The sequence below is a fragment of the Rhinopithecus bieti genome, unplaced genomic scaffold (assembly GCF_001698545.2).
Source record: "Rhinopithecus bieti isolate Rb0 unplaced genomic scaffold, ASM169854v2 scaffold_5889, whole genome shotgun sequence".
Classification (NCBI taxonomy): Eukaryota; Metazoa; Chordata; class Mammalia; order Primates; family Cercopithecidae; genus Rhinopithecus; species Rhinopithecus bieti.
Window position 1 is genome coordinate 3,347,058 of NW_016805277.1, and position 26,492 is coordinate 3,373,549.

Genomic DNA, 26,492 nt, shown 5'->3' on the forward strand with positions numbered 1-26,492 from the left:
TGTTATTTAAAAAATCATTTTATTTATTAAAACTTTCTCATTTCCTAAGGCACTTCAGTAGCTTTCACAAAAACATGTTTGTTCTTTTTTAACCAGGTGAAGCATATGCTTTAGGAGTACCATGGTAACATAATCAGCAAAGAGAAGACAATTACACTGAACACAAAATATCTCCCAATAAAGTTACAGGACTAAAGTGAGCTACTCTGAAAGACCGTGAACACAATTTAAATTTCTTTTTTGTAATATCCTCCCATGATTAAGTATCAAAAAAGGAACACACACAATGACACTGTTTTGGCACTTAGAGAAGTGCTAGAGGCTAGGGCTGGTAAGGCGGTGCACCAGTGGCAGCTGCAGACAATTGCCAGAGTGATTCTGTGTTTAAAAAAAAAGACACAAACCAGCAGGCTAAGGAACCAGCCTTTCCCAAGTGTATTCTGAAGGGCAAATAACTTAAGGAGAAAAGGATACAACAACAAACAAACAAACAATAAAACCCACGTTACAGCTTTGAGAGAAAAGACAAGGTTGCTCATCTCTCTCTCCTGATAAACTTCCTTTAAACCATACATAAGACGCTATAGTAGCAAGGAAGTTTCCACAGCAGTGGAAAACAAGAATAGTAGATTCAGTGGTGCATTTATTATGAGCCTGGACAAGCCCAGTGCTTTGATCAGATGTAAACAAGTCTACTCAGTCATCATGCTGAGTGGTCTAAGAGCTCACACATCAATGCACTTGCCGGTGATCTGCATCTGCTCATTCTGCTCCATCTTCATTACCTTTCGCTTTCCCTAGCCCTGCGCTCTCCTGCCCTGGGGAAGCAATGATCCAGTTAATGTCCTCTGTAACTGAGAAAAGGTAAGAATCAAACTCCTTGTACAATTACTTCCTTTTCCTCTAAAGTTCACCATTAGAGGGGAGTGGGAAAAGGGGCAGGGGACTTAGACCTCTAGCCTTATTAGGGGCCTTTTCAAGTAGTCTAAAATTAAAATGTAAATTTAGCATATGCTTCCTACATTCCTCCAGATCTCACTGGTTCTAGTGAAAAATTAACTTCTTCGGAGGTGCTGAGTCCATCATTGTAATAGGATTTAGATGAAGTTGTCTATAGATAGCCACAGTGTCCCTAGAGGAAGGTGGTGCTCTAGGACCATATGTAGCCTCTGAGTGTGGGTGCCCATCCATGAGCAAGTCAGACACAGATCAAGAGGATAAACAGCAAAGGCCTTTGTCACTGAAGGACTCGGAGTCTGCACAAGCTGGCCATTTCTGGCAAGACGGTCTTTCCTTTTCAGTTTCTCCCTTATTGGAAGCTATGTTAGAAGGCTGTGCTTTTAAGGATTGTGGGCCTTTCTTGACCATCTTTTAACATCCTTGTGTGACTTGGAGTTTTTCTGTGTTTCATTCTATAAAAACAAGCAAAAATATGTCAGTAACACATTTTAAAAAGATGCCTCCTAGTCTCCAAACAAACAAGAACTGAGGATATCTTCCCCAGGAAGAGAATCCTGCAGCAGATTCTGAAAGGTGTCTTCTAGCCTCTGCACTATCCAGCGCGGCTACTGCCATGGAGATGTACATAGTGACATGTCCACACAGGAAGAGACCAGAGAGGATGGACTATAAGTAAGCACCTTGCCATTTACAACCCTTTAATGGCTAAACTAGTCCATGGTGTCTGTGAGAGGGAGTTTGCGAGTGGCTCTATTGTGAGGGGCGCCTGAGACCTGGCCAGACCCAGACCCAGTGCATCAGCACTGAGGGAGGAGGTCTTCTTACCCTTTGACTCTTAGCATCTGGTCAATGGTGTCTGGGAGTGGGGTACCGAAGCTCTCTGGGAGAAACAAGGTGAGGATGGCTGTCAGGATGGTCAGACTTCCCATGAGAATGTAAGGCAGGAAGCGGTCATAAGCACCTATGGCAAAGCAGACAGAGCCTCAGGCCCAGGGCTGCAGTTAGACTTGGTGTCTCTCTACCCCTTTATGCTCCCAGGACTCTGGAAGGGGATCACCTTCCTTCTTGGTCTCACATCTCCCACAGTCTGAGCAGTCATATTAGAATCTGGCACCTAGACAGGTTTCAGAACCCAGAGCTGGCACAGGCATGCCCAGAGCCCAGCAGTGTTCCACCATGCAGGGGAGGAGTAAAAAGGGATGGTTGCAGGAGAAGACTGGGCCATGCTGATTATTTCTATTTCTGGGCCATGCTAATTATTATTTCCCAAGGTTGGGTTTCCAAGGAACCCGAGATACTTGTCCAGGGACGGAAATAACTCTTCCACCTCTGCAGATGCATCCCAGCCCATGTGATCTGCCTTCAGGTTAGGCAGGCTGCTTTGCTTGCTTTGAGATCTACATACCATGTTCACAAAGCACTCTGGGTACTCTCAGGTGGGTGTCACCCTCCCTAAAGAGGTACTGGCTAGGGATGTGCAGGGAAACTACAGGTGCTATGAAGACATAATTCTGAGAAGAGAAAACTGGAGACCTGCAACATAAAATGGCATGGGGTGGATCTTCACACAGGATAAAATCACTCTATAGTGCTCTAGGTTATAATTTTCAGTTCATCAGACCTCTTGCATGGACATCTTTTCCCTCATGCTCCTTTTAAACTCTGATTCCAAGAAATTTCTCCAGCTAAGTACACTGGCTCCCTAAACCACTCTGTAGGTTCTTAGGATAAAGGAATTGTAGTCTCTGATGGAAGGCCTGGGATGGCTAAAACAGAAACAAACCCTTTAATTTTCTCATCAATTTCTAGGTAGTCTATAGGTTGTTATTCATTTGAAAGTGAGGGCCAGTGCACTGGGACAAGAACCCTCCCTGGCCAAAGATCCAGTACTGGATGGAGTCCATGTGCTGTATGAGCTTGTTTTCCTGTTAACATGCGACCTCCAGCTCACATTCAAGCCAGTTAGTACTTCCATCCCGCTGCTCTAGTGTGCCCTCGGCCCATGGGACTTACCAAGGTAAACGAAGTAGGGAGACAGGATGCTGCCCAGGCGGGACGCTGTGGAGCTGACTCCCACACCCATGTTTCTCACCACTGTGGGATACAGCTCAGCTGTGTACACATAGACCATGGAAAAGGCAGCCGTGACTCCAAACTTGCCCACCATCACCAGGACTGTAGCCAAATAATACAAGTCTGGAGGAGCAAAGGATAGAGGGTAGGAGTAGGTACCAACCCATGGCACACAGCTATTGAGAGCAAAACAAACATACTTGCTCCCCAAATTTTTTGGGGAGTCAGTTTCTATCACTTCCTATTGTGGGGGAAGGAGCTATAGCCAAGACTTCCCTCCAAGTTGATTGCTAAAAGGAGGCTGGGGACTGCAGCTATAAGGACATGCGCTTTCCTCAGCCTGGAGACCACCAGAGTAAGCTCCTCAATAGTCCAATCAACCTGCTTCCCAGTCCAGAAGTCATTAAAGACATGTCTGTCAGGGATTAGCTGTCACCCCAGGACCTCACACTGCAGGCACTATGGAATTAACTCATGATGTTTAGATGAATGGAGAATTCAGTTCTAACTCATTTCATGCTTTCCTCCCATTCAGACCTCAAAAAACCCATAGGCCATCAGAATCTCAAGTTGATCTTCTAATCTCTCCGTGCTGTGCTGATGGGAGAGCTATATGTGACCTGAAGGTCACTCTGCGCTCAGCTGTGAGCCTCTACGTTGGTTCTGGGCTCCTCCTGCCACATCCCATGGGGAGCTGTTCCTGTGCAGTGTTCCCAGCCTGATGGGCCCAAAAGTGACCATCAGAGGCTCCCAAATCTACAGGTACACTGAAGACTCTATAAATTATTGTAAATGGCTACCTCCCACCCATCTGTGGGATGCCAAGATAGTTTCAGAAATAAACTCCTGCTAAGGGCCTGTGAGGCCCTCTCAGTGGTCTGGCCCCTCCCCTTCTCCCTCCTCCTCAAACATGCCAGGCTCATCCCCTGCTCAGGGTCACTGCCTTTGCCATTTCTTCTTCCTAAAATGTTCTCCTAGACTTTTTCAGGGCTTTCTGTCACTTTATATACATTTCAGATGAACTGCCCCCTGTTCAGGGACACTATCAGTGACTATGTAAACGAACTCAGCATTGTCCTTCATTTGTATTCCTAGAAGGTAACGCAGTCTGAACTGTATTAAGCATTTTATTTAATTGTTTGTTGTCTGTCTTCTCAACTAGGATGTATTTCCATGAGGGCCTGGGGATCGGCCTGGCTTGCTTTCTTTTGTATCGTTATCACCGAGAACAGTGCCCAGCCCGTGGTAGGCATGCCAGAGCTATTTGTTGAATAAATAAAGAAGACAGGGCCAGGAAAAAAAGTAACGGGATAGCTCTTTCTTCCCCCTTCTTCTGGAGTGGAAAACAGTATGAGCACATTAACTTGGGTACAGAGTATGAAATTAACCAACAGCCCCAGTGGCTGCTTTTTCCCACTCCTTCAAAGCCCAGGCCATAAGTGTTCTAGTCTCAGAAGACACTTTCTATTGATTTTTAGGCCAAGAATGTACACATGCAAGGGAGCTGTGATGGGCTTGATTTTATTCTCTTTAGTAATTGAGACAGCCTGGTAGAAATAAGACACTCAGAGAAGACCCCAAACCATAGATGCACATGGTCCCTACCTGGGGGTACCAGTTGCACGAAGAGAAGGACACTGCCACCCAGGAAGAGGGCAGTGGCCATGGAATAGCGCCGGGGCAAATATTGCAGCAGCAGCCAGGCCAACACGTATGCTGGGACTTCAACCACCGCTGAAAGGAAGCAGTTCACATAGATGTCCCCATGCAAGTTAGGAGTATCAAGGGAAAGCCCGAAATAGCCCACTGATATGGTCATCCTGAAACAGAGTGCAGAAGAAAGCTGGAAAAGCAGTATCTACATCTCTCCCAACCTGTACAACTTTTACAATGCAATTATTTCAGTAAATTCCAAACCATCTTTAAGCAGAGACTAGTAAGGCAGCAGTAACTGTAACCCTGTGTCTTCATAGATCAAAAGATAACTTTCCCCAGCCCAAGTGGTACAGTGTAAACCCTGCACCAGTGCACTCTCAGAGCCTTTCATACAGACAGTGTCCCAGCAAAAAAGCTTGTAAAATTCAGATAGATTTACTTCATTGAAAAGAAAAATTCCAACCTGCCTTTCAGCTTTAAAAATCCTAAGCTGAACCTCCTCAAATCCAGCAACTGCAGAAGGAGCTAGAGAATGAGTCAGGAGGCAGACATTAAGTGAGATGTGATAGGATTGCAGGGGTAAGATAACAAAAGGAACAACATTAGGTCAAACACTTGGAGAGAGACCCCCACACACTACCTGTGGTGACCAGTCAGGAAGAGGCTGGTCAGAGGCAGCTAACACCAGCCCCATGGTACTTGTGGAGCAGAGAGGTGGCTCCCAATGGAGGGGCCACACTGCCTCTCATCTCTATGCCCCGCAGTGCCCCTGGCCTGGGCATCCCCAGTAGGCATTCTCTCTGTCTATGACCCACACTTTATGGATTAGACTGCTTTGACTCATCTGCAGGTGGAACACACAGCTGGTACAATAAAAAGAGTATGGGCATGAGTCCCCAGGAAATCCAGAGCAGGGAGGACAGCCTGGGTGAACACAAAAGTAGGTGACTCATCACAGGCTGGCATGTGGTGCAGGCCACATGCTGCTCCTGTCTTGAGGCCAACTCAGGGAATGGTGAAATGCCTGGAGGGATCCTGGGCCATTCCTTGGAAGCGGATGACTCATAGCACCCCCTCAGTAGGTGCAGTGGCTGACTACCTCAAAGCTGGATGAGACTAGTAATAAGGACTCTGAGATGAAGTCCGCTCTCCTCGCCCATCTTCTCAACGTTCACCCACCAGGCTCCAGAAGTCGCCTAGAATTCCAGGGTTCGGCCACTGAGCAAAAGCTAGCCAGGTGCACTTGGACATGTTTCCTCTCCCTGGTAATTCACAAATCCTTTTCTGACACACTTTGTGAAATGCCTCGAGTGGGAACCTGGTAAGGACATCTAGGCTATAGCCCTGACTCCAGGACCGTTTATGGACATCCCAGGAGGAGCACGTCCCACTTCCACATTTCCAGAAAGTAATTGGCAGCCTCTGCAGCCTACAGGACATGGTGTCTTCACTCAGATCCTTCTTAAAAGCCCTACCTGACCTCCTCAGCCACTGTCTGTGACTGGGTAGGAGACAGAAACTAAATGACCCAAATTGGGCAAGGATTCATTTAAGATCTGGAGAGATTCCCCAAAAAAGAGTCCATATTTCCCAAAACAGCCTCCACAATTGTTTTCATTCTCCTTCTCTGAGGTTCCATCCCATTAAGAATTGTGACATGCCCAGTTCTTCAATCTAACACAAGACATATCCTTTTAATTCTCTGATGACACAGGCCTTCAATTTTGGTCCGAGGTATGTCTGTAAACAATAGGCCCAATGGCCACTTCAAGAAGCTTTGGAAGCCTCAGCCAGGTCTCTTTTACATACCACAGCATTATGGACATGATGGTGACCATCCGGATATTCCAGGTTCGGAGCAGATCCAGAATGTTGTGGGACTGCTGCTTCTTGGAACTTAGGTCTTGTAACTGCAGGAACAACATGATAAGGGTATGGGAAGAAGAGGTGGTCAGCGACTCAGAGCACACAGTAACATACTTGAATCCCTGGCGTCTTAGCTGTCTGCATCTCAGAGTTGGGGAGTGTTATGTTTCTAAGAACAGTAAGGATACTGACTGTGTTTTAGGCTGTGAAAACTTCCCTAGGCTTTGTCAGTAACAAATCAGTGAATGAAAATGAGGAAAAGTAGGTGACCAGTCCCTCAAGGGTACAGGAAGACAGAGGCCCAGGCTGGCCACTTCCTCACTGCACCCCCACATCTTCCCGTCGGTGGCCACATTCCAAGGAGGCCTCTAAGTATTCCTCCCCAAGCCTGGCTCCCTGCCCTCTGGGTCAGAGAGAGAACCTGGCTGTGTGGTTTATTGGTCTGATATTTTTAAAAAGTTAATGTTTCGAGTCCTTATACCATGTAGTTACTGGTCTGCTTCCAGGGAAAAGAATTCAAATAGAAAACAGGAAAATTGACCTGAGCTTCACCCAGAGTGACTTCCTACGAAATTCAGCACAGCCAAGGCCATTAATAAACCACACGTCTAAACACACTGATGTTGCTTTCTTAAGCAAACCCAGGTTTGGAGCTTGTTTTTCCAGTTAGAAGTTCAACCAAAGGTCAACTTTGTATTGAAAGGATCCCCTGAAATAGCCTCATTTCCTCAAAGATGCCAGGGAGGCTTATGCATTCACCCAGATTGACCCCTCACTTAAAAACCCCCAAAAAAGCCCTCTGCCACACTCCTCCCTGACCTTTGCGCACAGGACCCCTTTCTGGTGCATGCTGACAGTGGCTGCTGGGCCACCACTCACTGGGAAGTCTGCAGGGCTGGCAGTGGCCATTGGCTTCCGCTGTCTACAATAACTGTTCCCTCTTTCCCAAGGCCAACCATGCCTGCCTCTCACACTTCAGCATGGCTGCTTGTGGCTGTTCCCACAGCCAACCCCTCATCTTCCAGTTAGACCACAGACACATTCCAGAACCACACCAGGGAGCATTTACAGCTTCTAACCTCTCCTCATAGTCACGAGACCGAGGAAAACTGCCTACTACAGAGATGGTAGTGGAGGGAACGGGAAGGAAAAGCAAGAACCAGGAAGCAAGAACCAGGAACCAGGCAGAGCCAAGAAATGACTCATGGTGTGTGAGAACAGGGTTGCAGGGAGGGTGGGGTAGGGGGAAGAGGTGGACATCATAAAGGACCTGACTCCAAGACGATATGCAATAATTAACCATTGGATGGCAGAAAGAGACTAAACACTTTTAAAAAATATTATTTTAATGAATAATTGCTAATACTCAAGAGATGAAATACTTCTAACTCCAAATCTATCTGTGCTTTACATTTTACATTCAGGGTTATCTTTGTAGAATGACAAGCCACCTGAGGTATAAGAAACAATGATTTCCCCAAATGCTGACTTTATGAAAGGCCTATTACAAAAAAAGAGTGTTTATTATTAGAAGTAATGGTTAAAATATATGATTGCCTAGAAAGGAAGGAAGTAAAGAATGAAAATCTAAAACCCGTTGTGAAAAGGGTGAGGCAGCTGTAACCTATTCCTCAACTTCTGAATGTTAACAGGGCCCGCTTGGGGGTTGGGGGGATGGAGGGGCTTGGGGAGTGGGCAGCTGGGGCTTGGGCAGAGAGAGGGCTGGGTTGCTGTGAGCAGGGAGGAGTTCAGGGCTGGGTGCTGCTGCCCTCAAATCACAGTCAGTCTGTCCCTCTCACCCGCACCCACGTGGTGCTTACCTCACTTGGGTCAAAGATGGTGGAAGGCACAACAATTCCATTGACTTTGGCAGCCTTGCGGATGATCACCTCTGCCTCTTCAAATCGTCCCTGAGAGATGAGCCATCGGGGGGACTCAGGGATGAACCTGGCAGTACAAAGTGTGATCTCAGTGAGGCCTCCCTGCCAACAGTAGACCCACAGACCAGGCAGAGCACAGCCATAGGAGGGAATGAGGTTGCAGAACCAGAGCTTGTGGAATGTTTGGTGTTCACAAGCCAGAAGCAAAGAGCTGACCCACAGGCAGCAATAACCTGGGGTGGATGAACTTTTGTGTACATCACACTGCACAAAAATGTGAGAGCCTTACAGCCCCTGACAGCATCCCAATGCTGGCTGGCCACCTCCATTTCTGAAGAGCAGTGGTGCCACCTGCTGGGCTGAGGAGATGCGTGCAAGATGGGCTCGGGAAGCAGGGCTTCTGTGCATGTCTAGGCCAGCCCAGGCCCTGCTACACTCTCCTCCCTGTCCCTGACACCAGCAGAAGCTTCTGCCCTAGCCTCTTAGCTTCTCTTCTCTCCTCACCCTACCCTTGATTTATCCAACAGACTTGTCAGATACTCCACCTAAAATAGCATGTTTGGCCAGGTGCAGTGGTTCACTCCTATAATCCAAGCATTTTAGAGGCGGGTGGATCATTTGAGGCTAGGAGTTTGAGACCAGCCTGGCCAACATGGTGAAACCTGTCTCTACAAAAAAATACAAAAAAATGATCCAGGTGTGGTGGCAGGCACCTGTAGTCCCAGCTACTCGGGAGGCTGAGACATGAGAATCGCTTGAACTGGGGAGGCAGAGGTTGCAGTAAGTGGAAATCACGCCACTGCACTCCAGCCTGGGAGGCAGACAGAGACTTTGTCTCGAAAAAGAAGAAAGAAAAGAAAAGAAAAAAGAAAAAAAAATTAGCATGCTTATCAAGGTGCTCTGTGGATATTATTTTCCATCTTGCTGGGACCAGGTAGCTGCCCCCTGCCCTTGGTCATGACTGGGCCCCATGATGTGTGGCTTACTCTCCCACTATGCCCTGAAATGCTCTCTGCTCCACGTGGGCTGGTGATCTCACCTTCTCCACCTGCAAGGGGTGATTCCCACCTTAGCTCCTCTGCTGTGTTCCCCTTTTGGTCGGGAATGGCCTCTTCTCTGCCTGTTCAACTCCTCTACCTTGGTGGTACAGAAGGAGCCTGGCTTCCTCCACGTGGCTACCCTGAGGACTCTTGCTTTTGGTGACAGTGCCTGTGGCATGAGGCTTCAGCAGCACACAGCCAGAACTAGGGCCTACACTGTCCTGCCCTGAGGCTTGGAAACTTCCTCCAGGTCATGCTGGACCCCATCTTCTCATAGCTACTGCTACTTCTCCCTGCACTTGGGGCAACCCAGCACAGGGCTGAGAGCAAGTCTGTTGCCGTCATGGGATTCTGTTTTGTTTTGGCTCTTTGAGTGTGGAGAAAACATTCTGAAATAATTTATAAATCATCTATGCTTCCTGTCTCTAGGAGACAAAATAGGGATTCATGGGTTGTTGCTGCCCTCTAGTGAAGGCCAGACAGAAATCATCCTGCCAGTGGGCACACGGGGCACAGGGTCACACTCACCACCAGAGTGCCACGCACAGCACCCCCGGCATCGTCAGTGCCACCAGCAGTATTCGCCAGTCTCGGATGAAGTAAGCAAACAGTGGCAGCACCATGTAGCCAAATGCATAAAATATGCACACTCCTAACGTAGAGAATATTATACGAACTGACTTGCCAAGAATTTCTGTCCCTGTTCAAAACAAGGGAGGTCGAGTTAGCAGTTTAATTTGGATTACTTCTTTATTAATTTTTTATGGTATCTGTGTGAATACGCAGATAAGAAAACAGCCAGAACTGTCTCTAAGTTCTTGGCGCTAGGGAGCGGATGGCATTCTGAACCCCTCCTATCTGACCATCTCCTGGGGCTGCATCCCTGTAGCCTCTCAGGCCCCTAGCAACAGTTCTCTCTTGAAAATTTCACCATGTTCTGAAGCCACATGCTAAAGATGCCATGGTAGGCCCCCTTTAATCCTCACATGAGGAAGAATTTATGAAAAGTGAAGTCATTACTAAGTCAGCACATGCTGACTTAAGCCTCAAGGAAAGAGAATATTAAATATGAAAAGAAAAAACAATCCTTTCAACAATACAACCCAAGGAACTCAAAGGCCTTATCAGCTAGAGTCAGGTTCCTCCAAACACAGGCTGGCCCGCAGCTTCTCAGTGACAACAGGCTGGCACATTTGAGACAAAGCCCTGCAGTGTGCACTCTGAATTAAAACCCTGAAGGTGACGAAAGCCCATTCCTATCAATTTATTCTTGTCCATAGATATCACCAGCCACAGTGCTCTGCAGACAAGGGGTTCTCTACCTTGGCGAGCTTGCCAGTCACAGCCCCTCCTCCTCCAGCCATGCTGCCCTCTTTCCTGGGCTGGCTCAGCCCTGTGCAGTGGCATGCCCTTTTTGTAAATGGAGGATCTCTGGTGAGTCCTAGTAAATTGGCCGTCAAGTAGTAAATTGGCCGTCAAGTACTAAGACCATGGAGCCACAGCCCAGAGGCCAGAAAAGAACTGGAAATCAGAAGTCAGGCCATTGTGCTACTGGGGACCCCAGGCTGGTCACATGTCTGGCTCAGTTTCCCTGCCTGTAAGTACGGTTCACCAGGAAGCTCTGGCTGGTTTTGTTAAAGACCCTGTCCCCCTTGAAGGACATCACAGCTGTCTCCAGAAAGATGGGTGATGGGATGTTGGTGAAATACAGGATCAAGTACTCAACTCCAACCTGATGACCATACCCAGGACAAATGCTGCCACGTAGTTGGAGATCTGGCCCATGCCTACAAGGACAAACAGCACGACAAACATCTCAAAGTTTTTTGAGAAGACCTGCAGGAAGCTGAAGCCTGTCTGCATGCCCATGGTCACGAACAGCACATTCTTCCGGCCAAACCTGGGAAGAAAAGGAGAGTGACAGAGAACCAGCTGGAAAAGGGCAGCAGGAATGGGCTCCACCAAGTGGGGCTTTCCCAAGATCCATCCAGGGAGCAGGTGTGAACAGTGTTGCCAGGATACCGGCTGCCAGGGACAGTCTCGGTCTCATGGTGCTCATGCTGTTGTTTCTCTCCCTCCCCACTCCCCAGGACAAATGTATAGCCTGGGCACCAGGGTTGCCTAAAAAGCAATGCTACAATTATGATAATGATTGCAAGAGACTGAAACACATCAATTATTTAATCCATACATTCATAATGATTTTTTTTTTTAAAAAAGAATCTGCCAACTTTGGAGAATGACAGAGAAACAATTCATTATAAATGAAAACTGGCAAATAAGGAGAAAGAAGCATTTGTCCTGATTTTCCTTTGTAAACTATGTGAACAGCAACCAATAATAGATAAGAGGTAGTATTATGTATAAAAGTATTCTAACTTTTAAATGAAAAGGTAATAAAATCAGAATAATATCATGTATAGCTCCCAATGGATTAATAGATATATGCATTATATACTAATGACTGTTTTTTTTTTTTTTTTTTGAGACAGAGTCTCGCTCTGTCGCCCAGGCTGGAGTACAGTGGTGCGATCTCAGCTCACTGCAAGCTCCGCCTCCTGGGTTTAGGCCAATCTCCTGCCTCAGCCTCCCGATTAGCTGGGACTACAGGCGCCCGCCACCTCGCCCGGCTAGTTTTTTGTATTTTTTAGTAGAGACGGGGTTTCACCATGTTAGCCAGGATGGTCTCGATCTTCTGACCTCGTGATCCGCCCGTCTCGGCCTCCCAAAGTGCTGGGATTACAGGCTTGAGCCACTGTGCCCGGCCTACTAATGACTGTTAACGTCATGAAGAGACAGTCAGGCATTGCATGCTTCCTATGGTCTTGCCAAAAGGACTGAACCTGAATCAGAACCTGAATCTCAAGTCTCTGGATCCAACTGGCAATTCTGAGGAAATGCAGAGCATAGAGGAATGTGCTGAACTGTATCCTGAGTGTACAATCAACAAAATCCAGACTGTGAAATTCTATAGGTGGAACAGCTCATAGATAATAGATAATCAGTAAGGCATAGAAGGAGATAGAAGGAGAATCCATGGATTAAGTAGACTAAAAGACATCAAATATGTTAAGTGGGCAACACTAAACTTGTGTCAAGATGCATATTTCGATAATAAAACTAAAAAAAACTCACAAGGAAGTGATTACAGGAGTCAGGCTAGCAGTTACTTAATGGGGAGAGAGAGAGGATGCTGTAATTGGGATGGGGCACATGGACAGGGCTTCTTAGTGGACAGCAAAGTTCAACTGCTTGACTTGGAAGTGGTCATAAGGTTATTTCTCTGAAAAAATTCATTAAGCTGCATATTTTTTCTGTGTGGTTTTCTGTATCTGTGCTCATTTTTAAAAGTTTTTAAAGTTGGGTTTATTTTGGTTTATTTTAAAGAGAGTGCCACAAAGAAGGAAAAAGTCAAGCTAGTGGGAAGCACTGGATTCAGTTTGAGTCTGGCCAGTACTGGCTGACACCGACTTTCCTTCAATGTTTATTGAGCATCCATTATAGAGGGCACTTTGGATATCAATAAATAAAAAAGATGCTGTTTCTGCCCTTAAGGAGTGTCATAGTATAACTGGTGAAACATACATTAACCACATTTTAATCTAACACCACCCTACTGAATATACAATTATACACCGAGTCAAGTGCACTGAAGGACTGGCATGGAGGTTCATGAGAGGCACAAGGAAGGAAGTTACCCTGGACTGGGGGTAAGGATTGGGGAACTGGACATTCAGGGAGGGTCTCCTTGATCATGGGGCACTGAGATGGGAAAAAGTAGTTGACAATGGGGGATTTAAGGTGTAGGGACCAAGCTCTCAATGATATTCACAGTATAGTGGGGAAGACCAACATTAATCCTATAGTAACACTTTTTTCCCCCCAATTTCTGGTAGACGTTATAAACGAAAGTCACAAGGAACTAGGGATGCTAAATTAGCTGGCATGGTTAAAGAAGGCCACAGGGGGTGGGTTGGGGTGTGTGGGGAATGCTTCAGACTCTGAGAAGACCACACACTCCTGTGGCTGGAGGGGGCACGGTGAACATGAGGAGCCAGTGTGGTTGGCATCAGGCGTGCAATTCAAGACTACAGTGGTGGCTAGGAGGCAAATTGCACAAGGTCTTGCAACTATGTGGAAGAGTTTGGTGTTTTTCCTCAATGTAAGAGTTTTTTTTCTGTTGTTTTTTTTCCCATCACTTTGGGGTACTACTGGCATCTAATGAGTAAAGGCCAGGTATGTTGTTAAATATTCTAAAATGCCCAGGAAAATACCCTACAACAAAATTATTTGGCTCAAAATGTTAATAGGGTCGAGAAACCCTCGCCTGGAAGTAGACTCCACTTTCCCCTGCATTGTTTTTTTTAATAAGAGTGTTCTATATGCCAACCAAGGGGTGGTTCCTAACCACAAGGCAGGCTGGTATAATCTCTATGCCCTTTCCCTTCCTAAGAACTCCCTGGGATGGTAGGGAAGAGACAGATCCAGAGAACCTTTTACATAGCACCAGTCCTTGGCAGTTCAGGGTTGGGATCAGAAATGTTTGCTTTTAAAGTCTGTCAACAAAACGGCAAACACACACATACCTGGAAACAGGACACAGCAGTCTACTTCTTCCCAGAGTTGCGCATCTCTTACAAGTCACACGCATAAAGATGACTCAGTAGTGTCACATAAAGGGCTCTGACAACCCAGGAGTACTTTAATTGCTCTTGAATTTCAGACGTATTCATATGCCAGAAAGATGGTGAAACCTTTATACTATATAAAAAGTTACATTGACGTCCTAGACGAGTTAGGGCATGAATTGATTGCTTTCAGGTAATCTATTTAGCTTAGGTTTTAGAACTGGTTTACTCAGAAATAATGCACTCAGAAGCTGTCCATCCCGCAGGGCACTGGGCCTTCCAAGGGGGCACAGACAGGCTTGAGGCAGGGCATTGGGAGTTGAAGGCAGGGGCTGCAGGCAGAGCAGTCATACTTTTAGCCACTTAGGGTGTATTTCATTTACTAGACTTAAATGATCCTACTTTAATGAAAGTTCTGTTGCCAGAATATTTAGAAAGGTTTGAAAAACACTATATTAGCCCTTCTGTAGACTAAAGTGGTCCTAAACATACTCATGAATTTTGTTTCCAGTTTCCCTGGGAATAGACCTTTTGGAACTTAAATGCTTTCCTCAGGTAATCATTGTGTCACATGGTGAGCAGGTTCTTAAGCTGACCCATGACACAGTTGACCCAGAAAAATACACTGCATTTCTACCCTGAACTTGGGCACTCTCTTTTTCACATCAAGAGCATTCCTCTGAGCCTCAGCTGTCACTTAGCTCCGTAAGAAGGAATCTCCCATGTCCACTCGGGAGGCCTCTAAGCACAGCACAATCCTCCCCCAGTTCCCCTCTACCCTCCCCGCTCCCCTCTCCCCAGGCAACCTCATCCCCATCTGGGGCTCTGCTGAGGGGTTCTATACGCTGACAATTCCTACATGTGTTTCTGCAGCCAAAACCTCTCATGCAGTAACATATCCACACAGCCAGCTGCACACTCTACTTCTCCACTTAGGGGCCTCATAGTCACCCCAAATTTAGTGCACACAAATTGAACTCAACATCTATGAACGTGGTTCTTTTCCAGCATTCTCTGTCTTAGAGAAGTGTACCTTCATTCATCCAGTTACCCAGGCCAGAAAGCTTTCTTCCCTCAATTACGACATCCAGCCCATTGGCAAGTCCTGTTGATTTAACCTCTTACCACTTCCCTCCATTTCTACCACCATCATACTAGCCCATGCCACCATCATCTCTGGCATGAACTACTGTGACAACTTTTAATTGGTCTCTCTGCAACACCTTTTGCTTCCCTTCAATTCTTTCTCCACAAGGTTGTCAAAGCATCTTTAAAAAAAAAAAAAGTACAAATCTGATTGTCACGCTATTGCTTTAAAAAATCTCAGTAGCCCACTCCTGCTCTATGGCTGAAGCCCAAAGTCCTACCTGTGATCCACTAAGCCCTGGTTGCTCGTCTGCTCAGGGCTCTGCATGCCTCTCCCCTTCATCTTGACACCACTCTCTGCACCTCTATCATACGGACTTTGTCCTGCTGCCATGCCTCTTCCTGAGCCCCTGCTTTAGTACGTGCTGTTCTCCCTGCCCGGATGTTCTTTCTCCTCTCTACCCCTCAGCTGGCTACTTTCGACTCATCTTTCAACTCTCAGCTCATGCTTCACCTTCTCAGGGATGCCTCCCCTGACCTCCTCTGTTAGACACTCCTGTGGCACCCTGCACTTACTTCTCTTTATCACTTACCACGACCAGGGACAACAACAACTTCCTCACTTGGTTGTTTAATACATTCCACCTTGCTAGAAAGCAAGTTCTAGGACAGGAGGGACCTAGAACAGTAGTCCATACAAAATAGAAGAGCAAGACTATCTGGGTCCAAATCCTAACTCTGCCACTTACCAGCTGTGAAATCTTGGGCAAGTTATTTAATCCCTCTGTTTCACTTTCTCCATCTGTAAACTAGGAATAATAAACAGGTTAGCCTGTTTTTAAAAAAAATATCTGGCTGGGCAGGTGCAGTGGCTCACGCCTGTAATCCCAGCACTTTGGGAGGCCAAAGCGGGCGGATCACTTGAGGTCGAGAATTCGAGACCAGCCTGACCAAAACGGAGAAACCCCGTCTCCATTAAAAATACAAAATTAGCTGGGCGTGGTGGTACATGCCTGTAATCCCAGCAACTCGGGAGGCTGAGGCAGGAGAATCTCTTGAACCCAAGAGGCAGAGGTTGCAGTGAGCCGAGATCGTACCATTGCACTCCAGCCTGGGCAACAAGAGTGAAACTCTGTTTCAAACAACAACAACAACAACAACAACAAAATATCTGGCCGGGCATGGTGTCTCACACCTGTAATCCCAGCACTTTGGGAGGTTATGGAGGGAGGATTGCTTGAGGCCAGGAATTAAAAACCTGGGAAGATGCTGGGACTCCTTTCCACCGGGTAACCCACCAATCTGTGGGGTGTTCTCACATGTGCCATGTGGCCAAGGATTTGCTGAAGGCTGCTACTCTCTTCACAGTCTTCTGTGACAGACCCTAAAGCTCCAGGGAAAGAAGTCACAACATAATGGACCCCTGTGAGAACTTCATGAAAGCTATGGACCTCTCTCCAAAAAAATGCTCACATGTAGTCTCTAACATTGTGCATATAATTTTGAGGGGTTTGGGATTCTCTAAGCCATTAATGTTTCCTTGAGTTAAAAGCTTTAGAATTACACAAATAACCTGCTTATGAGAAACGGATCAAAACAGTATTCTCCCTCCTGTCATAATGTAAATGCCAAAATCACAGGCCACTTAGCTAAGGGGCATCAGCCTTGTGGACATAAGAGTTCTGCTTGTCATACCACTAGTGGCTGGTAAGAGCCCCTCTCACTTTGCAGACAGAATGCTGGTCTTCTTAGGACAACAGAGGCAGACACCGTGGCACCACTAGAGATCTACAGTCCAGCACATGTGCATGTGTGCATGAAGTCAACTTCTCCCATGCTCAGGGGCATGACAGAGTCACAGTGACCCAGGGGAAGCAAGCCAGGTTACTGCAGAAGTGAATCATGGCATATTACCTAGTCAACCGGATCAGATACACTCGGCTTACATAGCTCAGATTTCTTTACTTAGCAAGAATTATGGAGTCAGATTTGTTGGCTCTTTTTACTAGGCATAGAGTCTATACCATAGACATAGCTTCCTCTTCTTTAAAATACAGGGCCCTGGGCTGAAAGAATACTACAGCCGAAATCAAGGGCCAGGCACACACTTCTCGCTCAGTGCTGAGGTCCCCTGCTGCTGTAGGAGACAGACACCTTACCTGTCTGACAGCTGCCCTGAAATGAAGGAGCCCAACAGCACGCCCACGAAGAACAAGGAGATCGTGAGTGGGGCCTTCCAGTCGTCCTCACACACCAGGTTCCACTGCAAGATGAACAAAGGGGTGTATCATTCCCTTCTTTTTAAAAGGTTTTTAAAGCAAAGCCATCCTGGAAAATGAAGTCAGAACATCCTGCATCCCTGCATGCTCTGAGTGTGAACTCATTTAGTCAGGTGATGGCTCACCTGGACAGGAAGGCAGAGAGCAGGCTTCCTCCCCATCCTGTTTTTCATAGCATTGTGGGCCCCACTGTCTTGCTTCCATTTTGAGGAGAGACAGGCAAAGAGTAAGTGTTCTATCAACATGCTGACCCTGAAGAAGACAAGGCCTCTTACGCTTGCTCCTAAAAATCTGAGAAGACCCCAGGGCTGTGGAAGAGGCAGGGCACCCTCACTCAGTGGGGTTCAGGCCATTGGCATGAACGTCACTGGAGTGGTTCTGGAAGCAGGGCTCTGGGGCTCTACAGGCCAAAGCATCCAGCAAGAAACTAAGGCCAGGGCACAGAGTGTGCCATCTGGACCTGTTCTGCTCAGGTTCCCACCCTGGGCCAACGACCCCTGGGTCCTTCTTGTGACCTTTAGAGCTGGAATCCCTGACGCTGCACACCAACTATACTAGGCTCAATTACAGCTGAAAGCTCTGAGCTTGGAGGTAAGAAACTGGGTTTTAGCTCCCACTCTACTATTAACTCTTCCAGCCTCAGATAAGCATCACCCCATGCTGTGCCTTGATTTCCCCATTTGTAAAACAGGGATTGGGGTAAGGAACAGGCTGCACCTCTTGAGTTTCCAGCATCCAATGTGTGGTTCCATCTACAGTTACCATGAACAGAAAAAGAGGTCTGAAGACATGGGGAAGCAGTCAGACACTCGGATCAGGCTGCGCCTGCCTAACCAGGAAGAAAGCTCAAACAGGATACTTGGTGGTTCACAGAAAATGAAAATGTTTTCAGACAGAGAGATGGTGCTCAGCAGTAACCTTTGCAGACTTCTCACATGAGCAGCCACCCTCCTAGGAACTCAGACCCTTGCCTCCCTGGCGCCAGGCTGCTGGCCTGCCCTCCACGGAGCCTGCTGGCTCCTCACCAACAACGCAGGCAAGGGGACATGCGGCTCCCTAGAACAAAGCATCTCTTCCGGGCCAGTGACAGGAAAAACAAGCCTGCTTCTCCATGCCTCCGGACACCTCTCAGAGGGGTTGGCAGGCAAGACTCAGGCTGGACACGGAGAACTCCTGCAGCAGGCACGCTGCTGGCTCTCCGCTTTGGAACAAGCACGGACCTGGATGGGCTGGGAGTAGGGTGGCAATCCCCAACCCAGGGAAGAATTGGAGCATCCAACCCTTAATCAGGAGGCAGCCCAGACTAGCAGGAGTCAAGAACATGGGAGCACCACAGCCTGAGTGCCCAGGCTGCCACAGCCTCCAACCTCCACAGGCCAGCACCCATAGGCCATCTTTCTGGTAGGTGGGTGAGTATCCCTGCAGTGGCCCCCACTCACACATGGCTGCTAAATCTAGGACTGGGAGTGGAGGGAGAGACAAAGTTGAGGGATTTGATGACAGGGTGCCAGCCTCTGTGTGTGAGGCCAAGCTTCAGGGGCCAGGTCCTGGCTCCTGCCACTCTTGAGTATGATGGGCTCTATTTCCCAGCTAGCATGTCTTTTATAGTAGAAAAGATGAAAACACAAACAAAGGGTCAGCAGTGGTTTCTCAACAGGACTCTCATTAGGTGAGGGTTGGGGACCCATATGACTAGCAACCCACATGGGCTTCTGTAGTGAGTTCTGGAGTTGCAGACCCCAGGACAGGTCTCCCAATATCAGGCTTCTAAGGACTCCTGGGCTGGCAAGGTTGGGTGCGACCTAAAACCAGGCCAATCTCTGCAGGGGACAGGGTGACTGTACGGCTCATTTTGAGATAGGCCCCAGAGCATCTCTCAGGCTCCCTTAGCCCCACCCTCTCCACTTGGTCCAGCCTGTCCTTAGCCTGGGCAGGTGTGTAACTCCTTGGTTATCTCTGCCATCCACCCAACGACAGCCCTTGACAACTCTCTAGGCCTGGCTTTGGGCCCTCCAAAAGCAAATATGCATTAACACTTCTTTCCTAGTGGCCACTGGGGGTCTGTTAGCAGGATCAGGAAAGGCACTAGGTCTCAAAACTGAACACAAGGGCAAACACAGATTGGGTCCCAGCCTGCCAATCCGTCCACATACCTGTCAACCACCAGATGGACTGCAGTGGGTTCCAGGACTTGGCCAGAATCCCCCTTAGAAGAGGTGGGTGAGAAGCAAATAGAGTCCAGGCTAAGTACCCCTTGCTTAAAGTGTTTACAAAGGAGTCTAGCATTCCTTAGCTCCTGGTTCCCCAGCTGTGATTAAAGCCGCTATAGACCAGCTTATTGATGCCTCCACCTGGCACATGGGATGGGCTGTACTGGCTGATTATCACAGGTATCAATGTTAAAATGGAATGTGTGGGTTTAAGATTTGGGTCATGAGCCTAACGCTGTCACCCTTCAGCTGGCTGAGCTGTGAAAGCAGGCCTAACCTGAAAACAATCTGGGAGCAACCCTGGCAAAGGGCCTAGACTTGCCCCTCTTCCTGAGGAGAAACGCACCTTTCTAGTGGTGATGGTTTCAAGGGTGTAGAGATACATGTATGTCAAATTGCATGCTTTAGCTACATGCAGTTTTTATGTCATTTACAACTTAATAAAGCTGCTAAACATTTTTAAAAAGAGGAAGAATTGTGTCTCCTGTGCCTCATACATAATTGGCACTGCTTTTCAGTTATGAGAAGTAGAGAGATGACATAGTTCCCTGGGACTGAATGTTCTCACCTGTGAATTGGCAGGAAGGGAAAAAAAAGATAGGGTTTGTGCCCCTAAGGCAGAAGTTCTTCCCTGAGGGGATGTACCTAGCCTGACCGTATCAACAGTCAGACATGGCGGCTAGGCACCGCGTTACTGACTGCCATGTATTCCTATATTCCTACACACATTTTGTCCTGCCTCCTGCTGCAATTAATGATGCAAATAATCCTTGCCCCAGCGTTGTCAGAGCAAAGAGAAAAGGTATTTGCTATCTTTGCTATCATATCCTCTACAACTCCTGGCAGTGCCCCCTTTATAGAGAGGCTCAGGAGCTCTTTGGTACACAGGTGAGTGAATGAATGGATAAATAAAAAGGCATCAACCTTCAACGTCTTGGTATACTTTAGTTCTTGCTTGGCTGCCCAAAGTCGAGATGAACCCTGAACTCCTGAACTTCAATCTCCAGAATACCTTTTTTTCTTTTGAAACAGAGTCTTGCTCTGTTGTTGCCCAGGCTGGAGTGCAGTGGCACAATCTCGGCTTACTGCAACCTCCACCTCCCGGGTTCAAGTGATTCTCATGCCTCAGCCTCCTGAGTGGCTGGGACTACAGGCATACACCACCAGCCTGGCTAAGCTTTGTATTTTTAGTAGAGATGAGGTTTTGCCATGTTGATCAGGCTGGTCTTGAACGCTGACCTCAGGTTATCCGCCCACCTCGGCCTCCCAAAGTACTGGGATTAAAGGCAAGAGCCACCACGCCTGACACTTTTTTTTTTTTTTTTTTTTTTTCTGGCTCCCTGACCCCCTGCTTTGTGTCAACTGTCAGAACTTTACCCAGGATGACAGGTCTCAGCTAGCTAGAGAGTGGCTCAATCTGACCAATCATAGCCAGAAGTGTCTACTATGTGTGTGCATAGTGGGCCACGGGACCCCACAGGTGGCTTCTCTGCCTTGCTGTATAGCTGTAAAAGCCTGGATGAGGGTCTGTGTGTGAGAGAAATCAGCAAAGGTGTAGCAGTGAGGCTCAAGCTCCAGGTCTCTCGGGTCTCTGCTGCCTAGAGCCAGCCCCAGCCCCAGTGCCCAGGTTGCTCTGGCTTTTCCTCCAGGCAGCTTTGGGAATAACAGTGAGGGCTCTCCCATCTTCTAAGACGATTTATCTCTACACGACACAAGGCTGATAGAAAAGCTAGTCGAGGACAATAGGGAGAGAGTGGGAGTCCCACCCAGGACTGGGCCGAGGGCTTCTCAGAAGCAGACAGGTGAAGAGCAAGGCGATGCAGAGCAGCTTGGAAGTTTCTTTTCTTTTTTGAGACGGGGTCTTGCTCTTGTCGCCCAGGCTGGTATGCAATGGCGCGATCTTGGCTCACTGCAACCTCCGCTTCCCAGGTTCAAGCAATTCTCCTGCCTTAGTCTCCCTCCCAAGTAGCTGGGATTACAGGCACCCACCACCATGTGGGGCTAATTTTTGTATTTTTAGTAGAGACGGGGTTTCACCATGTTGGCCAGGCTGGTCTCTAACTCCTGACCTTGTGATCCGCCTGCCTCAGCCTCCCAAAGTGCTGGGTTTAAAGGCATGAGCCACCACACCCGGCCAGAAGTTTCTCAAGGAACCTGTCTGTCCACAGGCTGGACAGAGCTATGGCGAAACCAAAGAGCAGGCAGCCCACGCAATCTCAGAAACCACCCAGGTTCCCAGCAGATGTGGCAGTCCATGGCCAAGAAGCACTGCATGATGGGTTAGCTAATTCCCCAGTACCCCAGGGATGACTAAGGGGCCATAGGAGAGGCCAGCCTAGAACCACGTGGACCACCAAACGATTCCTGAAACATGGGGGCATAAAACTCTTTCACCTCATAAAATCATTTTTATTTATTAATAATATTATTATTCTTTTGAGATGGAGTCTCGCTCTGTCACCCAGGCTGGAGTGCCGTGGCTCGATCTCGGTTCACTGCATCATCCGTCTCCTGGGTTCAAGCGATTCTCCTGCTTCAGCCTCCCAAGTAGCTGTGATTACAGGTGCGTGCCACCACACCCAGCTAATTTTTGTATTTTTAGTAGAGATGGAGTTTCACCATGTTGGCCAGGCTGGTCTTGAACTCTTGATCTCAAGTGATCTGCTGCCTTGGCTTCCCAAAGTGCTGGGATTACAGGCGTGAGCCACCACACCCTGCCAACATTTATTTATTCGTTAATTACTGGCAGAGTCCCTCTGTCAATTCCAACACCTCATTCCACATCCATGTGGCGTCAAAGCCCCAGTCAGTGGACAGGGGGAGTCACCTTTCCTTTAAAAAATTCCAGTCAATCCTTTTCAGCCACCCTCAAGTTTCCCTTCTAAGAACTGAACTATTTTTCTTGAGTTCTGAAATTTTAGAGATGATTTCTTAAATCATTCATTAACCCATTCAATAAAAATTTTCCTGAGAACCTCCCTCTGCATCCAGAATTGTGGCAGAAATTGAGGAAGATTCAAAGATCTAAATGCACCACAAAGTTTGGTACTACATGTATGTACTTTAACTTGAACAAAGAAAAAAAATCCAAACAAGACACCTGAGGTTGCAGTCTTCAGTGGAAAAAATATGACTAGTAATGCAATACCAGTGTACTTACAAATGTATGATTTGGGGCAGAGGGCAGGCTTAGAGACATTTAGCAGGCACGGGACTAGATGCAGTGGTCAGCAGGGCAGGTTTGAGTTGAAAGACAACAGGCCATAGAAAAAGCCATTAGAATGTTGATGCAGCAACTTCCAGCAGTAGCCATTCACCTGAGAACAAGTAGCTCTGAACTTCAAGTCAAGCATTCCAGTAGCCCAAAACAAAGATCTAAGCATTAATCTGGCCTCCCTACAAAGACTGACAACATATAAGTAGGTGAAAGGGCACACAACTGCTTTGAAACTGCTAAACCGGCTAAATAAACAGTCTAAATATTAAAAAACAAAAGGCTGACATTGGCAGCAAGATAAGGTCAGACTCCCTGGCACGGCTGGCCTTCGGGAGTTCATCAATGCCACCACCACTCAGTCCAATGTGGGATGAGGGCAGCAAAGCAGGAACAAATGACTCGAGTAAGCCGGGGTCCCTCAGGGGTCAGTGTAAAACCCCAAGAGACGCCATGAGCTTCTTCTCACTTCACCACCTCCCTCTTCTTTAGGCAGCCCCAAGTAGAATTTGTAGGGATTCCTGCATCATGTTCCCCTCTGTGGCCTCTGCCTGCAACCTCAGGGACAGCCTCTGCTTTCATAGTACTCACTGGCTTCCAGGAAGGTAACAGACCCACCTGTGAGGCGAGGACCCAGGATTTGTGGCAACTGAAGGTTCCAATTCCCTGTGGATTCATAGGCCAGAAAGCATAGTTGGCTACCTCCAGGGAGTGCCTCTTTTGTCAAGTCATGATGCCTCTGGACACTGCAGCTATGTCACTAGCTAAGAAATCCCAGTGGGCTCAGGTCACACTCCCACTACATACATGTGGAGAAAGCAGGTCCAGGTGCTGGGGACATCAAATTTCCAAACATAGAAAAAACATGCACGTGCACACACACTTGAGTCTTTAGGGGTAGCTCTCAGACTCCCTTGAAGAGTGATGATGCCAAGAAGCAACACAGTTGGGACCTCCAGAGCCCCTGTAAGCCCCTCCCAGGCTCCAGGAGGGAGGCTCAGCACCAACATCCAGCAGGGCTTGAAGCCATGCCAGGGCCTGTGGCACTCTCCCTCTCTGTGAACTCTGCCCTCCTGCTGGGTGGTTTCTTGCTGTTGCACTGGGGCCTTCAGCTCACTATTATGCGGAGCTGAACACCCTAGGCTCACTGAGAGGCCTCCTCCTCCGGGAAGCCTTCTCTAACCTGCAAATTTGTCATTAGCACATTTCAGTGAGCCTGTCTATCAATGAGGGCTATTCACTGGCTACTTACTCAATGCTGCTGAAACTTCAGGGAGCTAGAGTGCCAGTGTCTGAAAAAGACACAAAACATATCCATCATTAACATCATGTTCCTACATCCAGCTCCAACAACTGCTCCAACAGGTTCTGAGGGGACAGACAAAACCACCCAGAGGGAAAATTCAAGGAGCTGAGAAATGAGAAAGGTTCCCCCACACCCTATGACCTAAGGTTGTATGCTTTAACTGAATCTGGCCAACAGCCTTGCCTCATAATACCTTAGAAAACATTCCAGGTCAACAAGTCACCCTGAACAGATCTTCAGATGAATGGATCTTAAAGACTGACAACTGACAGCCTGGTGTGGTGGCTCACACCTGTAATCCCAGCACTTTGGGAGGCAGAAGCAGGTGGATCACGAGGTCAAGAGATTGAGACCATTCTGGCCAACATGGTGAAACCCCATCTCTACTAAAAACACAAAAATTAGCTGGGCGTGGTGGCTCACAGCTACTCGGAGGCTAAGGCAGGAGAATCACTTGAACCGGGGAGGCGAAGGTTGCAGTAAGCCGAGAATGCACGACTGCACTCCAGCCTGACGACAGAGGGAGACTCTGTCTCAAAAAAAAAAAAAAAAAAAAAAAAAAAAAAAAAAGACTGACAACTGACCATGGGAAAAGGCAAAGGATTACTTACAGGGCATGACCAGATTGTCATTCTGGGTTGTGGACGGTAGGGGAAGGAGTAACTAGGGGAAAAAGGGAAGAGGCAGTTGTACACACATGCTTTATTTAACTTTAAAAGTTCAGGAAAGATAAGTATTTCCTCTCTTCTAAAAAGAAGCCAAGAGACTAGAGGAAAAACGGGATAGCCCCTGGCCCAAGCCCTGGCTCTACTACTCACTCACCACCCGCAACCCCAATTAGACGACGTCTTGGACACTCAGGACCACAGAGTATCGCCCAAGGACCGCCAGGACCTTCCTGGTACCCTCGCAAAGTGGCCATCAGGATGGGAGACCACCCTGACAACCTCTTGCAGGGAGGAGCACACTGACTGGAGGTTACCTTGTGAAACGTTCCCAAGCCACCTGGCTGGAGGGTCTCCATCGCTAGGGTGTTGACTGTTGGGGGAGGGGGAGTGACAGCGTCCAGCGCGCATCTGGGAGACAGGAGCTCGGGTTCAAGGACCGCGACAGTCTCCTCCGCGCCCCAGTCTCAGCCCCAGCAGAGGCCGGCACCCACCTCGGTCACAATGGTGGACAGATAGATGTCCCGGCTGAACTCCCAGCCATCCAGGCAGCTCTCCAGCTCCAGTTGCCCCAGGTCCACATCGCGCCCCGGCTCCAGCCCGAGCGCCGAGAAGTTGGCGATGGTGGCGAGCCGGTAGCGTCGGCAGCTGTGGGGCACCTCGCGGCCGTCCTGCAGCCGCAGTGGGACACTGTGGTTGCGCCAGGCGCTGCTTAGGTTCGCGGCGTCCGGCACCCGGCAGCGGTGCTCCGGGGTCGCTATCAGGAACACGGAGGACAGGCCGTTGAAGCCATTGGGGATGATGCTGGCGCTGAGCAGGAAGAAGATGAGGCGCTGGAAGGGCCCCCACTCGCCCAGGAAGGCGGTCACCTCGTCGTAGTCCCGCATGCCGCCCTCAGAGGCCCACAGAGCGCGGCCTGGGGTCGCGGGACGCGGAGGACTTTGCGCGTGCGCGCGGGGCACCCGCAACCTACCGGCCGAGCCTGGCAGCGAGCTACCCAAGACTGTCCGCCGAGGGTAGGCTCGCGAGATGACACCGCCGCCTTGGTCGCCTTGGTCGCCTTGGTCCCGCCGCGGCCGGCCTTACATAGGGCACGCGGCCGGGGAGGGTTCCGGGGCCTGGGCCACAAGGCGCGCCCCGCCGGCAGACAGAGCCGGGCCGGCGAGGGCGGAGCTGGGGCGGGCTGCTAGGGCGGAGCTGGGGAGGGCCGCGAGGGCGCGGGGCGGGCCGGCAGCCGAGTGCACCTGAGGCACTGGCCGGGCCTGTCCTGGGGGCCTGGCCTCCGCCAGCCAAGCCTGCTGGGGACGACCGAGGTAGCCCGGGCTCGGCTTAGGAAGGCAGGGGGACTAGCGGCCTTGGGGTCCGAGTCCGAACTCGCTTCTCCATCGGGGGACTGGGAGCGAGTGGGAGAGGGACCGCGAAGCTACAGTGTTGAAAACGCGCCGCTCCCAACTTTTTGCGAGGCCTACTTGGGGCGGGGTGAGGAGGAAGTAACGGGGCTAGGGTCTCACAGATAGTTGCTCTTGACACCGCCTATCCTTATAAGAGGAACGGGGATTATTTTGAACCTGGGACTGTTAACTACCCTAGTAAAGAGGCTGGGAGCTATGACTTCATTCTAGTCCTGAT

General features: G+C 48.6%; 1 protein-coding gene and 1 long non-coding RNA gene across 3 annotated transcripts in view; one reads left to right on the plus strand and one right to left on the minus strand.

The window, feature by feature from the left end:
• SLC22A5 (solute carrier family 22 member 5) lies at window positions 1–26,033 on the minus strand. Of its 2 annotated transcripts, XM_017872030.1 has the most exons (10): window positions 25,358–26,033; window positions 17,349–17,452; window positions 11,221–11,375; window positions 10,004–10,175; window positions 8,376–8,502; window positions 6,499–6,599; window positions 4,639–4,853; window positions 2,974–3,156; window positions 1,786–1,921; window positions 1–1,412 (listed from the first exon to the last, which is right to left on the minus strand). In XM_017872030.1, the coding sequence occupies exons 1-10, from the start codon at window positions 25,748–25,750 to the stop codon at window positions 1,325–1,327; spliced, it is 1,674 nt and encodes a 557-aa protein (XP_017727519.1). In that variant the 5' UTR covers window positions 25,751–26,033; the 3' UTR covers window positions 1–1,324. The 2 variants fall into 2 exon arrangements, with proteins under 2 accessions (XP_017727519.1, XP_017727520.1); XM_017872031.1 differs by lacking the exons at window positions 1–1,412; window positions 1,786–1,921 and adding an exon at window positions 1,928–2,493.
• Window positions 26,034–26,109: 76 nt separating this feature from the next.
• LOC108529594 (uncharacterized) overlaps window positions 26,110–26,492 on the plus strand; it is a 43,744-nt gene continuing 43,361 nt past the window's right edge. Inside the window, exon 1 of the long non-coding RNA XR_001885584.1 lies at window positions 26,110–26,176. This is a non-coding gene — a long non-coding RNA (uncharacterized LOC108529594). The remainder of the gene's footprint in view (window positions 26,177–26,492) is intronic.

What these genes read in the sequence shown, in the direction of transcription:
- SLC22A5 (XM_017872030.1), bottom strand. Translation starts at nt 25,750, where the DNA reads ATGCGGGACTACGACGAGGTGACCGCCTTCCTGGGCGAGTGGGGGCCC. An exon ending in ATCATGTCCATAATGCTGTG is followed by an intron (nt 4,854 to 6,498) that starts GTATGTAAAAGA and finishes ACTCTGTTTCAG; the next exon opens with GATGACCATATCAGTGGGCT. An exon ending in CAGATGCTAAGAGTCAAAGG is followed by an intron (nt 1,413 to 1,785) that starts GTAAGAAGACCT and finishes TTGTTTTTATAG; the next exon opens with AATGAAACACAGAAAAACTC.